The 14,852-nt window shown below is 44.6% G+C and overlaps 1 protein-coding gene and 1 long non-coding RNA gene across 4 annotated transcripts in view; one reads left to right on the top strand and one right to left on the bottom strand.

The window, feature by feature from the left end:
• Window positions 1–1,586: 1,586 nt before the first annotated feature.
• Window positions 1,587–14,852, top strand: part of SUGT1 (SGT1 homolog, MIS12 kinetochore complex assembly cochaperone) — a 43,855-nt gene continuing 30,589 nt past the window's right edge. For 2 of the 3 annotated variants that reach the window (XM_034758401.1, XM_034758400.1), the window contains exons 1-6: window positions 2,033–2,194; window positions 2,283–2,328; window positions 8,178–8,268; window positions 9,998–10,067; window positions 10,620–10,690; window positions 12,705–12,758. In XM_034758401.1, coding sequence (XP_034614292.1) covers window positions 2,163–2,194; window positions 2,283–2,328; window positions 8,178–8,268; window positions 9,998–10,067; window positions 10,620–10,690; window positions 12,705–12,758 — 364 coding nt within the window. In that variant the 5' untranslated portion in view covers window positions 2,033–2,162. Of the gene's footprint in view, window positions 1,603–2,032; window positions 2,195–2,282; window positions 2,329–8,177; window positions 8,269–9,997; window positions 10,068–10,619; window positions 10,691–12,704; window positions 12,759–14,852 lie in introns of those variants that run through there. The other variant, XM_034758402.1, reaches the window with a different exon arrangement.
• LOC117870924 lies at window positions 4,294–8,479 on the bottom strand. Its single transcript, XR_004644074.1, has 3 exons — window positions 8,403–8,479; window positions 5,697–5,803; window positions 4,294–5,553 (listed from the first exon to the last, which is right to left on the bottom strand). It is a non-coding gene; the product is annotated as an uncharacterized LOC117870924 (long non-coding RNA).

Raw genomic sequence — 14,852 nt, 5'->3', positions numbered from 1 at the left:
ATCTTCACATACTCATATGCAAAATGGGCTCCCATTATGTCCGCTTACAGTGCTTAATTGACACATGAACCTATGCAGACAGGTACATACCTTTGGCAAAACTTGTTGGTCAACCCTGCCTGGGACGCAGACTCTAAAATATATTTTCAGTACATAGACACAACTCCATAAATATCATCAGTATATACATCACACAACAATTGAGGATCAGTGTGATGCTGGCTTTCACTTAAGATCTCACATAACATTATAGATAAATACTGTGAAAACGGTATGCTATGTCAGGTGCTGTTATAGAACAATGAACCCTTTCCAAGCTGGTACCCATGGGTCTTTGTGTCACACTCTCCCACTTCCCCTATATCCTAGTGCCCCAATCTGCTTGTTCCCCTATTCTGCTCACTCTTCTGCTTCAGTACACTGAACCCTTCTTGCCACTGGAGTGGTAATAGACAGGAAAATCACACAGCAGGCCTTGAACTGTGACTGACTATGGCCAGCTGTTGAACTCTCTCTCCTCCCCCTGCCGGGCTACCATCTTGCTGCAGCCTTCCTTAGTTGTGTCCATGCCACTGGTAATCAGAATGAGTGGTGCCAAATTCAAGCTGCAATCAGGTGATAAAGAAAACCAAACAACCAGTAATGTGGCAGCATTATTCTTCTGGGAGAGTTAACACCTTTGTAATTAATTGCTGGTAACTGGACCCTTAAGGCCTCACATCTTTCCCCGCAAGGCCCTGCCCTGTTGCTCCTTTTCCCCCTGCTCCTCCCTCCCCCCATTGTCTCAGGGAGCCAACCTGCCTGCAGGTATGAGGCAGTCCTATCTGAGTAGAGGCTGGCACAGGTTAATGACACCATACCTCCCCCTGCCCTGTGGTAACTGGACTTTTGGTTCTGGTGCCATTTAGGGTTCCCAGCTCCCCTTTTGACTAGATTTTCCAGTTGAAAACTCAGCACCCGGCAACCCTAAATGGCACCAGGACATACAAGCCAAAAACCAGCTGGGTGCCAACCCTATTCTTCCCCTATGACAGGAGAACCAGAGCTCTAAACCATGGTAACAGCCAGGAAAGGAGCCCCCCGAATGGCGGTCTGGGGCTCTCTGCTGTTGCTGCCTGGGGAAGCCCCAAACTGCTCGGTGGTGGATGGGGATGGTCTGGATTACCGCTGCTCTGAGAGCCGGGAGGGGAGGAGTCTGAAGAGCAGCAGCCACCACCCAGTGGGTGGGGCCGCCTGCTGCTGAAGAAGAAGAGGTGCTTAGCACCACTTTAGCAACCACTTCTGCAGCTGCGCTTTGCTAAATTACCAGGCAAGAGGCACAGGAGCGCACCCTTCAGCCCCCCGGAGAAAGAGCAGCTGGCTCCGCTTCAGTGGAGGAACCCCACCCCGGGGGGCGGGCTCTCTAGTCCAAGCCTGGAGGAGCAGACCCCAGCTGCAGGGAGCTGAGCCCAGACCACAGCCAGTCCCCCTCTCCCCCGCCGCTTTGCCAGCGGGAACCTGACCTAGACCGCGGGGATGGGGATGGGGGGCAGAGTTTGGGATGCGAAGGCTGTAGCAGCGAATCCAGCCATTACTCCTGCCGCGCCGAGCCCTGGGCCGGAGGTGAGAGGGGCCCTAGGCGCTGTCACACGTGCCTCTTTCACCAGGGTTAAATCTGCTGCCTTTCCGTGCCAGTCCGCTCCGGCCCGCCTCCCCGGCCAGCCTTGTGGCTGGGGAGAGACACTGCAGCGGACGGACGGGTTCCAGGAGCTGGAGGCGCTGCTGGCCGGGGTCCCGCTGCCGGGCCGGGCCGGGGTCCCGCTGCCGGGCCGGGCCGGGCCGGACTGGCGAGCTCCCGCAGCCCCTCGGAGGCTCGTTCCGTTGCCAGGGAGAGGCAGGAGCGGGCTGAGCGCCTCCTCGCTCCCAGTCCTCCCGCGCTAGGGGGCGCGAGGGGGATCCTCACCGAAGGGGCGTTCGCCTCGCTCGCTAGCAACCAACGAGCGGCGGCGACGGGTGCCGACCGCGTCAGCTTCCCTTCGTCACGTGGGGCTGGCGGTTACTGGAAAAAGGGGAGTGACGTCACTCCCCACATTGGTCCCATCAGCCTCTGCGCGCGTCGCGGGACTGCAGGCGGGTTTGTTGCTCAGCTCCCACAGTCCCGTGGTGGCGGAGCGGGCAGCATCATGGCGGCGGCCCTAGACCCGGCCTGTCCGCGGTGAGTCTCCCCCTTCCCCCGCTTCGCGGCCCCGGCCGGAGCCGCCGCGTCCATTTCTAACTGCGCGCTGCTGTATTGTTCTCTCCAGGTTCCCGGACAGTGACGTCGAGCAGGACCCCGGGGCGGCGGTGCAGGTGAGAGGCCGGGCGCGGTGATGGGCGGGAGAGTGAGTGACAGGGGCCCGCGGGGCGGGGCAGCGGCCTGGGCATCTCGTGTGCCCTGGGCATCGCCCTCGCTGCATTAGCAGGGCCCAGCCCGTGTCCTCAGCCGGAGGAGCCGCCTGTCGGATTGTCCCGAGCTGGGGCCTCGGCCGGTCGCTCGGACACGTGTGTTTGCAGGTGTGGGCGCGCCTGGTGCAGCTCGGGCTTGTCTACACTACCGCGCAGCGTTGATCTAAGATATGCAACAGTAGCTATGTGAATAGCGTAGCTGAAGTCAGTGTACGTAGATCTAGTTACTGCGGTAAGTCGACTGTTGATGTTCTCCCGTTGACTCCGCTTGTGCCTCTCGTTCTGGTGGAGTAGCGGAGTCGACAGGAGATTGCTCAGCGATAAATCGATCCCTGCTGGATCAATTGCTGCCCACTAGTCCAGCGGGTAGTGTAGACAAGCCCTCAGTAGTTAAGGTTACATGGAGTTTCTCTAAAAGCACGTTAACATTAGCTTAAGGTTAGCTTTTGTTGCAGCTCCTGTGAGAGCACCTCTGAGCACTTTAGGAGCTAAAAAACTGAGCGTCAAAGTCTCTACAAGTGTAACCCTGACAGACCCCGGTCATCAGCGGGCAGGATCGAACCTGGGATTTCTGGCGCTTAGTGCATGAGTTAAAAGCCAACTGGCTGTTAGCTAAGGCTGTAGAGCAGACTCATTTTATCTCTCTCTAAGTGTTCTCATTTCCACTAGATGGGACACAACACCACACCCAGAAGGTGTGTGGGTTACACAAGGTAGAAAAGTGTCATAGAGCTGGGGAAATGGAGGCACAGAATGCTGAAGTGACTCTCCAACAGCCTGGCTGAGTTGGTGTTAGGGCTGGAATAAGAATCCAACTTTTTTTGCCTCATTTTCTCTCTACTGCTAGACCATAATGTGTCTCCATAGGACTGTTTGTTATTTTGGAGGCTGCGTCAAGTAGCTCTTTTCAGCATTAGCATTTTTGTAAAGTGATAACTATGTATGCTAGGTGCATTACAGGCAATGATAAAAACAGGATCCCAACTCTGAGTAAATTACAGTTTAAATGACATACAGATGAAGCATGTTTTGCAAGGAAAGATGCAGAGTGACTGAGCAGTGAAGTTTTATGCATAACTTTAATAGTTTTTGTTTCCTCTTAGTCTACACCATAATGGTTTCTTTTAACTTAACCCAAGAATCTCCTTTATCTTGGAAGAAATGATTTTTGAAGAGAGGGTAGAACCATATCAGGTAGCAAAGGAATAGATTTCAGGTATAGTACTCTTGGGGGAATTTTGTGCCACTGCACAATGCAGAATTTTGCAGAAATTAATGGTTTTTGCGCAATTTTCCTTTCCCCCACAGAAATGGGCTGCAGAGCTGCTTGCCACTAGTAGGGCCACTGGACCCATCAGAGCCTAGCTTGTGATAGAAGACACTGCCCTGGGGTAGGCAGGGAGGAGCTAGAAAGTTCCTGGCAGCTGCAGGAGAGGTTGGCGCACAGGAAACTCCACTCGAGCCCGGGACCCAGCATCAGGCTGTTTCTCCCTGTGGATCCCTGGGTTTCTGAGGGGTAGGGGGTTGGGTGTCAGGCTGGCGGGGGGCCCACGGCTGGGCTCTGGGAGGGAAAGGGTGTGTGTGTCTGGGCTAGGTAGCCGTTGTGGGTGCTTGGCCCCCAACTGGGCTTTGATGGGGAGGAGGCAGAGAAAAAGGAACTGAGCAGTCATAGGGGTTTCTTTAACTCTCTACTCCTGGGGGAATTTTTGTGTCTGTATTGTTACAGACATACTTGCTGAAAGTATTTTGAAATAAATTACCAAACTACTTGAAACTGGCATGATTATGTAGTCTTATTTTGACAAATAAAATTTACAGAATTTTAAAATATTGTGTGCAGAATTTTTTTTTTTTTTTTTTTGGCGCAGAATTCCCCCAAGAGTAGTATAGGGAGCAAAAGAGAGGATAAAAAACAAGTACTTAGGATACTGATATGAAATTGTACAATAATTTGAGGGCAAGAATGAAGGTTTTCAAGTGGGTGTCGAGGTAAGGAAAAATGACTGAAGGATTTGGGGAGGGGCTAGATGTGATTGGGATTGTGGGCCAAGATAAATGATGCTCTTGCAATCATTTCAATGATAGGGACAAGTTTAGAGATTTGGGGCCCATGCAAAGATCTAAATAGTAAGAATGGAGTGGAAAAGATGAATTTTGGAGATGGTTTCCACTTTATTTTAAAAGATGATGTATGGAAATATCACAAAATAACCACAGACACATCTGCAGTCTTTTCTATATGTGAGCCCAAGCTTTAAGTGTTTGTTACAGGTGAGTGTAATTATTAAGAATCATTTTCCTCCCATGGAGGGCTGAGAGAGTCAGGACAGACGCACTGAATTGTAATTTCTGTTGGCTCTTCGTTGAGTACAGGGAACGAAGCACCAGGGTGATCTGTTCAGAATCCTGTAGCTAATCAATCTGGCTGTTGCATTTTGTACTAGCTGGAGTTTTTTCAATGTGTGCCTTCATTCTATTCTATGTAGGAAGGACAGGAGGATGCCCCTTATTGTTATAAATGCTTCCATGACAGCTACTTTTGAATATACTGAATTAGAAGTGGATTCGTGTAAGCAGGTCAAATTCTGCTTTTTTTCTGTAACATGTTTGGTCTGCCCTTCTTTCTCCTAGCTCTCTTTGTTGAGGTATACCAGAGTTCACTGCCACATGTGCTGCCCTGTGTGCATGTCTTTTGGACACACTATTCCCTACTGAGGCACTATAGATATTTCTTTAGAATTCATTCACTCATTTAAATGCAGGTAGTCCATAGCAGAACCCACAACATAACCAGCAAAGAGCTGGTGTCTTCTATGCATGGTACTGGATTCCGTCATCGGATCCGTAGTTGGGCTGCTGGCTATTTTAATCCTGCAAGAGGAGCCTTGATCCACCTTCCATTTATCAGATTTCTGTTTTTTATTACAGGAGAAACATGGGCAATTAGGCCCTCTCTCGCTGAAACGTCTAATACTTCATTTGTAGTTCTCTTTCACCCTCTTGTTCCTTCAGTTATGTGGCTGGCCTAAACCTTAAATTGTAAGCTCTTTTGCAGAAGGGCTGCATCTTCCTGTGTGTTTGTCAGCACCTGGCATGACGAGGTTCTGATCCTAATTGTGTTCTTGAGCACTGCAACAATACAAATACAGAAAAAACGTAGTTTCTGTTGGAGTGTGTAACATCTGTTGTACTATTCTGCCATCATTCTTTATTTTCACATAAGAGAAATCTGGGTAATCAATTTAAAAATGCAAGTTTATAACTCTACTCACTTATGCAGCAACTGTTCAAGAGTTAAATCTCCATCTCTAAGCATTAGTTGAAAACAATTGTCTGCCTCAAATTGTGATCTCTCTGTAGTTGCACTTCAAGTGTGTCTCTGGGGAAAAAAATAAAAATTGAAGGGATGGATGGTGGCTGACCCAGAGCAGGGTGATGGGGGTGTGTGTGAGATGCAGTGCAGAGGTCAGGCACAGAGTGGCTGAGGAGTGCAAGCACTGTGCATTTCTAGTACAGTAGTGGCTCTGGCCTCAAAGGGGAGAGGGGTAGCATTACGGTGGGGCTGTTGCCCTGCATCAAAGTGCACTGGCCAGAAGAGTTAGCTTGGTTCTGGAAGGTAGTGCATACCTCGTTCTTTCCCAGGGTGGCAGAGCTGCTGTACTCCTTGGAAGCCCAGGAAGAATTCTTGTTAGCCAGGATGCATTTTAGTGGGGGCTCCTACTGTATCTGATCTTGATACAATCTGTATAGACCACTGACTGAACAGTTCTTAAGTACAAGTATGGCATCACGTAATAACATAAGAATGACCATGCTGGGCCACACCAATGGTCCATCTAGCCCAATGTCCTGTCTTCTGACAGTGGCAAGTGTCAGATGCTTTAGAGGGTATGAACAGAACAGGGCTAATACTGAGTGATCCATTCCCTGTTGTCTGCTTATAGCAATCAGGTTTAGGGACACCCGGATCATGGGGTTGTGTCCCTGACCACCTTGGGTAATAGCCATTGATGGATCTGGCTTCCATCTGCTTATCTAATGCTGTTTGAACCCAGATATAGTTTTGGCTTTCACATCATCTCCTGGCAACAAGTTCCACAGGTTGTGTCTGTGTGTTGTGTGAAGAAGTATTTCATAGAATCATAGAATATTAGGATTGGAAGGGACTTCAGGAGGTCATCTAGTCCAACCCCCTGCTCAAAGCAGGACCAGTCCCCAACTAAATAATCACAGCCAGGGCCTTGTCAAGCCTGACCTTAAAAACCTCTAAGGAAGGAGATTCCATCACCTCCTTACGTGACCCATTTCAGTGCTTCACCACCCTCCTAGTGAAAATTTTTTTCCTAATATCCAACCTAAACCTCCCCCACTGCAGCTTGAGACCTTGTTCCGTCATCTGCTACCACTGAGAAGAGTCTAGATCTGTCCTCTTTGGAACCCCCTTTCAGGTAGTTGAAAGCAGCTATCAAATCCCCCCTCATTCTTTTCTTCTGCAGGCTAAACAATCCCACTTCCCTCAGCCTCTCCTCATAAGTCATATGCTCCAGCCCCCTAATCATTTTTGTTGCCCTCTGCTGGACTCATTCCAATTTTTCCACATCCTTGTAGTGTGGGGCCCTTATGTTTAGTTTAAACCTGCTGCCTGTTAATGTTCGATAGTGTCTCTGGTCATTTAGGAGCTGGCTTTTTAAACTCTTCTTGTCCCTGGGTTAGCCCTGCCCTGTTATCCAGAGATCTCAAAAAGGGTTACAGGTCAAAGGCAAGCAGGCTGGAACCTCATTAGTAAGATCTCAGCCTGCCCAAAACAGACCATACTGTAATTTTCAAGCAAGCACACAAACTAACTCACCCCAAGGATCTTGTGATTTCTCCTCCTTCACCTGGAGAATTCCCTTGCAAAACTCCCATTTACTGCTCCCGTTCGCTATCTCCTTCCTCCTGTTTGCTAGTTCATGTTTTGCACCAGTGGGAAGGAAATACTTGCACCAGTGTAATTGCTACTAAAGATACCATATTGACAGGATTCCTACTCTTCAAAGAGTGTTTTAGTGGGTACAGGCAGTTGGTCTTGCTATGATACTGGCCTTTCTGTTCCTCAAAACTGAAGAACTTTGAGGGCTTTGAAAGCTTCTGCCTATTCATGTGCTAAGTAGCTGAGATGTGAGAGTAGAATCCACCAAAGTAATTCAGGAAGTAGAATTACTGAGAGTAATTATCTCTTATTTTAATAGCTTCAGAAAGCAGTACAAGATGTACCTTCTTTAGCCAAACGTCTACCTGGTAAAGTGTAAACCAGAGGCATCTATTTCCAAGTGCATATGTAGTGTGGGGAGCAATTATTGCTGCTCATTTGGGGGAGTTATAAATTGGTCTTTGCTGCACACACATCATGGGAATGGGTGTACTATAACTTATTCAAAATGTGTTTGCTCTTTCTTTTTCACAAAAGTCATTTGAATAAACATATACAGGTCAGTCAATCATATTTTGGACTTTGTTAGCGGTTAGCTCTAAAGTAAAGGCTTTGGGGATCAAAACTGAGGAATAGCCAGGCATTCCCGTGAGCTCAGGATATTTAGTTCCAGTGTAATTTCACTTAAAGCAAAATTGTGCTAATTGGTGGTGGTTGGTTTTTTTTTTTTTTTTTTTTTTTTCTCCCAGCAACACATTTCACTGTGGGCTACACACTGGGTTCTATTGTAGGAGGGATTTACAGAAACTGTCATGTTAAATTTTTGTATTTGGATTTGCAGAAGCTGACAGTGGCCTTGGAACAGAAGCCAGATGATGCAGAATATTACTGTCAAAGAGCTTATGCTCATATTCTTCTACAAAATTACTGGGGTAACATCTCTTAAACTATACTGTGTTTCCCTTTAAGACCACATTATGACATTCCTTACAGAAAGATGTCTTAAATCAAGCAAAGTATAGTGATAGTCTTAGAAATTTTTAACTTTTTAATCAAAGCAACCCACATTTGCCACTAATATAGCTCTTCTGATATCTGATCACTTCTGGTCTCTCATGGAAGCTTTGCAGTCCTAACTTTTCATTTAATGTGTTGAGTACACTAATGAAAGAGTAACCCATTGTTTAAATTTATTGCTTAGTTACTTTGGTTACTAAATTTAGGCTTCAGACAGGCCTTAAACTTTCTCCTTATTTTATTAAAAGTGATGTAACACTTTAAATATGTTCTGTTTTGAGAAAAGTTTCGCTTTCTAAATGGTTCCTTCTGTGTCTGATCCAGTTCTTAAAAAAATAAAAAATAAAATAAACCTTAAACTTTGAATAGAATTGGCCTTGGAATGCACAGCTTAAACCCAAACAGTCTGACTGACTGAAGGTCACAGTCTGTCGCACTTAGGGGGCAGAGCAGCAGAATGAAGGATAGACTAGCTGTATGCTACTGGGAAATACTCTCAAAAAATTAAAAGTTCTGAGCCAAAAAAATTAAAATTCTGCAAATTTTATTTGTCAAAATAACACTATATAATCACTCCAGTTTCAATTATTTTGGTAAATACCTGTCCGCAAGTATGTCTGTAACAATACAGACACACACACAATTTTCCCCAGGAGTAGAGAGTTAAAGAAACTCTTATGACAACTCAGTAGTTGCTTCTCTACCCCCCTTTCCCCTCCCCCAAGCCCCACACTCACACCCCATTCCCCCCCCCCCAGAGCCCAGCCATGGGTCCCCCTCCCTGACCCAGACACTTACCCCTGCCCCCCAGAGGTCAGCTGCGTGGCCCCCCTCTAGCCTGGACACTCAAACTCTATGCCCTCCACAGCCCAGGGATCCAGAGGGAGAAACAGCCGGTGCCATCGCCTCCTTCCTTCAAGGCATGCTGAGAACTGCAGCGGCCGGGAACCCTCCAGTTTCCTTTCCTTCCCCCTGGCCTTGTCCTCTATTTGAGAGCCAGGCTCTGCCGGGTCCAGTGGCCCCTAGTGGTGGCCAGTATCTCTGCAGCCCATTTCTGTAGGGGGAAAAAGGAAATTCTGTGTGCTCAACATTAATTTATCAAAATTCTGCATTGCACAGTGGCGCAGAATTCCCCCATGAGTAGCTATAGCAGATTTGAGTGGTGAAAATATTGTAAGATAATTGCTGTACTTGAATAGCATGACTTTCTGCATAAAATTAAGAAAACTAATACTTCACACTCTTCATTTAAGATGTAAAAACGGAGCTCAGAAATCTAACTGTAGCATTAACCTCAAACTACTTGTTCACTTAAGCAGCACTTTTAGTATGTGAATTACTTTGTGTTAAAATTATAAAATTGAGAATGTTAGCTTTGTCTCCTGATTCAAGTCAAATGCAGCATTAGGGCAAATTAAATTACTGTATTTCTATTGTTTCTAGAACAGAGTAATATACTCTACATTAAAAAACATGTGACTGCTTATTTGTAGGCTCTGTACCATACTTCTGAAGGTGTGAGATTATGGCTAAATGTTGAGTTGGGACTGAATTGTCATTTTGCTTTTAGATCTTTGGTTTAAGATAAGAACTGCATTATTTCAGTTACGTAAGAGACTAATGTGCAAAACTGACTTTCTACAGATGCTGTTGCAGATGCAAAGAAGTCCCTAGAACTCAGTCCCAATAATGCCATGGCTTTTCTCAGAAAAGGGTATGTAACCATTTAAGAAACCACAAGCAGCAAGTTTCCGTTTTCCATTTTTGAAATATATTGTACTCATTCTAGCACTACTACAATTTGCATCAGATTTGGGTCTCAATTGCCCTTTTATAGAAGGTGGACTAAATAAATTAATGTGGTGAGGGTCAATCTCAAGGAGGAGTGGTTGGGGGGAGCATTCATAGCTTTAATCGTTTGGATCTTTATAAGAGGGCTGTTGGACAATGGCATTTTAAACTTGGTACCACGTTTAATCTAAGATTTTGGTGATTCACTTTGAAGTATCTGTAATAGAGCTCTTGTATTAGTAGACAAATGTGCCAAATTCCCCCATGTTTCTGCCTTTGCAATGTTATTCTGTTCTTAGCATCCCAGTTAATTTTAACTTACAAATTATAGTTATGGCAAATTTGTAGCTTTTGTTTACTAATGGCAAATTTAATAGTTCATGTACTACTTTTCCACCCAGATACGGTGTAAAGTAAAATATACTATGCTCAGCAGAAGTGTGAATTCCTTGTTTTTTTTCTGTGTGTATGTCAGGATAAGTGAATACCATATCAAAAACTATGCTTCTGCTCTAGAGTCTTTCAAAGAAGGACAGAAATTGGACAGTAAGTATTGAAACTACACTTCTTTTTTGCACACTAATTGGTAAATATTTAAAAGCTTCTATAAGGCTCAGATTAAATTGAACACAATTTTCAGAAGTGACTAGTGATTTAGGTGCCACAACTTTTGGATACCCAGCTAGATCATGTGAAATGGGTCTAACTTTTGGGAAGCACAGAGCACCCCCTCACCTGAAAATCAAGTCCTTTTAAGGCATCTAGAATTGGCCAGAAAATATCAATCACTTCTGAAAATGTAAGCCCATGTGTTTCATGTCCCTATGGGTTAAATGGGGATATTTCCCTGCTTCAGACATACATTGCGGATAAATTCAGGTGTTTGAGGTGATCTGGTACTATGGTGATGAGCATCATGGAAAAGCCTACAAATAGACTGAATTCCTCTTATACAACGTTGTAAACCAGGGATCGGCAACCTTTGGCCCGCCAGGGTGCTTACCCTGGCGGGCCGGACCGGTTTGTTTACCTGCCGCGTCCGCAGGTTCGGCCAATTGCGGCTCCCACTGGCCGTGGTCCGCCGCTCCAGGCCAATGGAGGTGGCGGGAAGTGGCAGCCAGCACTCCGTCTCTATTCAAATCCAAGTTAATAGTTTGCAAATTAATACCAGTTCAGCAGTTTCTCCTTGGAGTCTGTTTTTGAAAGCTTTTCTGTTACAAAATTGCCACCTTTAAGTCTGTTACTGAGTGACCAGAGAGGTTGAAGTGTTCTCCTACTGGTTTTTGAATGCTATGATTCCTGATGTTAGATTTGTGTCCATTTATTCTTTTGCATAGAGACTGGGAGTGGCTGGGTCGTTACACACATTGAATCTATTTCCCCATGTTAAGTATCCTCACACCTTCTTGTCAACTGTCTGAAATGGGCCATCTTGATTATCACTACAAAAGTTTTTTTTTCTCCTGCTGATAATAGCTCATCTTAATTAATTAGCCTCTTAGAGTTGGTATGGCAACTTCCACCTTTTCATGTTCTCTGTATGTGTATATATCTTTTTACTATATGTTCCAGTCTATGCATCCGATGAAGTGGGCTGTAGCCTGCGAAAGCTTATGCTCAAATAAATCTGTTAGTCTCTAAGGTGCCACAAGTACGCCTGTTCTTTTTGCGGATACAGTCTAACACGGCTGCTACTCTGAAACCTAGTAGAGAGACATCTTATACCAACAAAACCCAGTTCCCTGAATAAGATAAGCTATGTCTATGCTAGGGCTTTTTGCTGGTATAACTATGTCAATTAGAGTTGTGATTTTGTTTTTTTACACTCCTACGTGACCTAGCTATGGTGGCAAAACTGTTAAGTGAAGACCAGGCCCAGTAATCCACAACTGCACCCCAAACCCTATTTGCTAATCACCGATGACTTCACCCAGTAACTTGAGGCTTCTAGAAAATTCTTTCCCTATCTTATTGTTACTTAATAGACAACTAGATTCTTGATTTCTCTTTCCTCTTAACTTTCTAATACAACTAGAAACCCCCCAAAAAACACATTAAGTTGGGGGTCATCTGTAAACTTTTTTTCAGAATTTTGGATTGGTCTCAAATAGACTAGCTTTTCTGTACTTGTTCAAGTGGGATGCATGTGGATGAGTATTTGAAGGGATCATTCTAAGAACAGAGGAGAGATGTTTACCATCTTTGGGAACAGTTAAATGGAAGTGGTGAAGAAGCCTGAAAGCTGAATACTAGATTTGGGTCAGTTCAAACTTAATTTGACTTGTTAACTGAACTACTAATCAGTTCTAAGTGTATTAAATCTAGCCCAACAAAGCTGGGGAGTTAATTATGTAATCAAACACTAATATCAAACATAGTATAATTGGTTTGAAGGAGTCCTGACACTTCATACTGTATCTAGTCTTCTATATTTAAGAATCAAAACAAACCAGTTCCATTGTTGCAAGTTTGCTCTTTATGCATCGTCATGACAAGTAATAGTACCCATGTTTAGAGTAGTAGATTTGAGATACTGAAATGTGTATTCAATCTCTTTTAGATGTGGATACTTCTTTTACTATTTGGATTAAAAGATGCGAAGAAACACTAAACAGTAAGAGTGGCTTCATTTATTTTGCACTTGTTTTGATATTTGCCCTGCTTTTAAACATTTTTTCAAAATCTGAAATGTTTATAGCACTTGCCTTTGTTTACAATAAACTACTAGATGCTCCAATTGTTTCTGTGAGGATCAGTGTCCCAAGACTGTTTGTTTTTTACTTAAATTTTATAAATGTTTCTTTAAATTTTTGAAGGAAAAATCCATGCCAGAATCAGTCATGCAAATGGGAAAAGTACCTATTTCAAGTTTAGACTTTGAGAACAAAAATCCAGATATTTCAGAAATTTTCATAGTTGTAATGCAAATCTTGTGTTGGTAAATGCTGCCAATGAACATAATCTTAAATAAATCCAGTTTATATTAGGAGCCACTCAGTTTTGACTCCATATGCTGCCCTTGTGTAGAAGTACGTGGAGTCCAACTTAATGTAAGAGCTCTGTAGTGACGTTGGAGTACGTCTTGCACTCTACCCCAGAATAGAAGCTTGCGAGATTGATAGGTGCGAGGCTGGAAAAAAACAATGGAGAGTTAGAGATTTGGGCCTCCAGTTCTCTGAAGTCTATTTCCTTCGTCAAAAGAACCATTCTCATCTATCTAGCTGTGACACCATGATAAAGCAGCAATAGCCATGTTCCTACTAGTTGCTGGCAGCAGCTGTGATCTGGAGTAGTAATGGAGTGTTCAGTGAGAGAGCACTGTCTGAAGCAGTGGTCAACTTTGTACTAATTCTTCGTGTGGGTTGGCTAGTCTGACAGAGAGCATGCAACTTAGTGCAGCTTTTCCCACACTTTGGCACAACCTACTTTTCCTAAGTTGCCCAGGGGCTTCGTAGATGTGTCGGCTGTGGATACAAAGGCTTTCTCCTCCACTGTGACTTTATCTGCAGATTTATTCCCTTCACAGTGTGTACTGGGAAAGAAAGATCAGTGGGGGCAGTATGAGTTTATTAATTTAACAGCAAACGGCAGAGGAACATAACTTTTTTTGTCAGTCTGGTACTTATCCTTTATATCTAGGGCCCTACCAAATTCACAGTACATTTTGGTCATTTTCATGGTCATAGGATTTTAAAAATCGTAAATTTCATGATTTCAGCTATTTAAATCTGAAATTTCATGGTGTTGTAATTGTAGGGGTCCTGACCCGAAAAGGAGTTGTGGGGTGGTCGCAAGGTTATTGTAGGTGGGAATGTGGTACTGCTACTCTTACTTCTGCACTGTTGCTGGCGCTGCCTTCAGAGCTGGGCAGCTGCAGAGCAGCAGCTGCTGGCCGGGAGCCCAGCTCTGAAGGCAGAGCCGCCACCAGCAGCATGGCAGAAGGATGGCATGGTATAGTATTGCCATCCTTACTTCTGCGCTGCTGCTGGTGGGGCGGTGCCTTCAAAGCTGGGCACATGGCCAATAGCCACTGTTCTCTGGCGCCCAGCTCTGAAGTCAGCACAGAAGTAAAGGTGGCAATATTGCAATTTCCCTAAAATAACCCTGTGGATCCCCTCCTGCAACTCGTTTTGGGTCAGGACCCCCAATTTGAGAAATTCTGATGGTCTCCTTGAAATCTGTATAGTATAGGGTAAAAGCACACAAAAGACCAGATTTCATGGTTTGTGATGCGTTTTTTGTAAGCATGAATTTGGTAGGGCCCTATTTATATCATATAAAGATGGCCTCAAGATTTTTTTTCCAGTGGCTTCTCTTTTGCTGAAGAAATAACAAGAATATCAAGTCTTGGTTGTCTTGATTTTGCTGGAGGAACACTTTGAAGGACTATGGTTGGAGTTTTTTCCATTTCTGAAGGGGAGAGGATGACATGTCATATCCCACAACAAGCTTTTCTTCCAAGTGTTGAGCTTGTTCTTGTCCCTGTTTACTCAATTGGCCTAAACACCTTCCTCCCCCTCAGCTGTTCATGTTTTAGTCATCTTGTGATGTCATTTTACTGATTCTCCAGAGGATTTTGTAGCAAAAATAGAATTCAGAACATGGTATTATTAATGTTAGTAAAGCAGAGTTTTTTTAAAAAAAATATTTGAAGCACCCTCGTGCATTATAAAGAAGCAAAAAAGCAAAAAGCAGTGATTTTTTTTTT

The sequence above is a fragment of the Trachemys scripta genome, chromosome 1, assembly GCF_013100865.1.
Source record: "Trachemys scripta elegans isolate TJP31775 chromosome 1, CAS_Tse_1.0, whole genome shotgun sequence".
Classification (NCBI taxonomy): domain Eukaryota; kingdom Metazoa; phylum Chordata; order Testudines; family Emydidae; genus Trachemys; species Trachemys scripta.
This window is presented reverse-complemented; position numbering and strand designations above follow the sequence as displayed.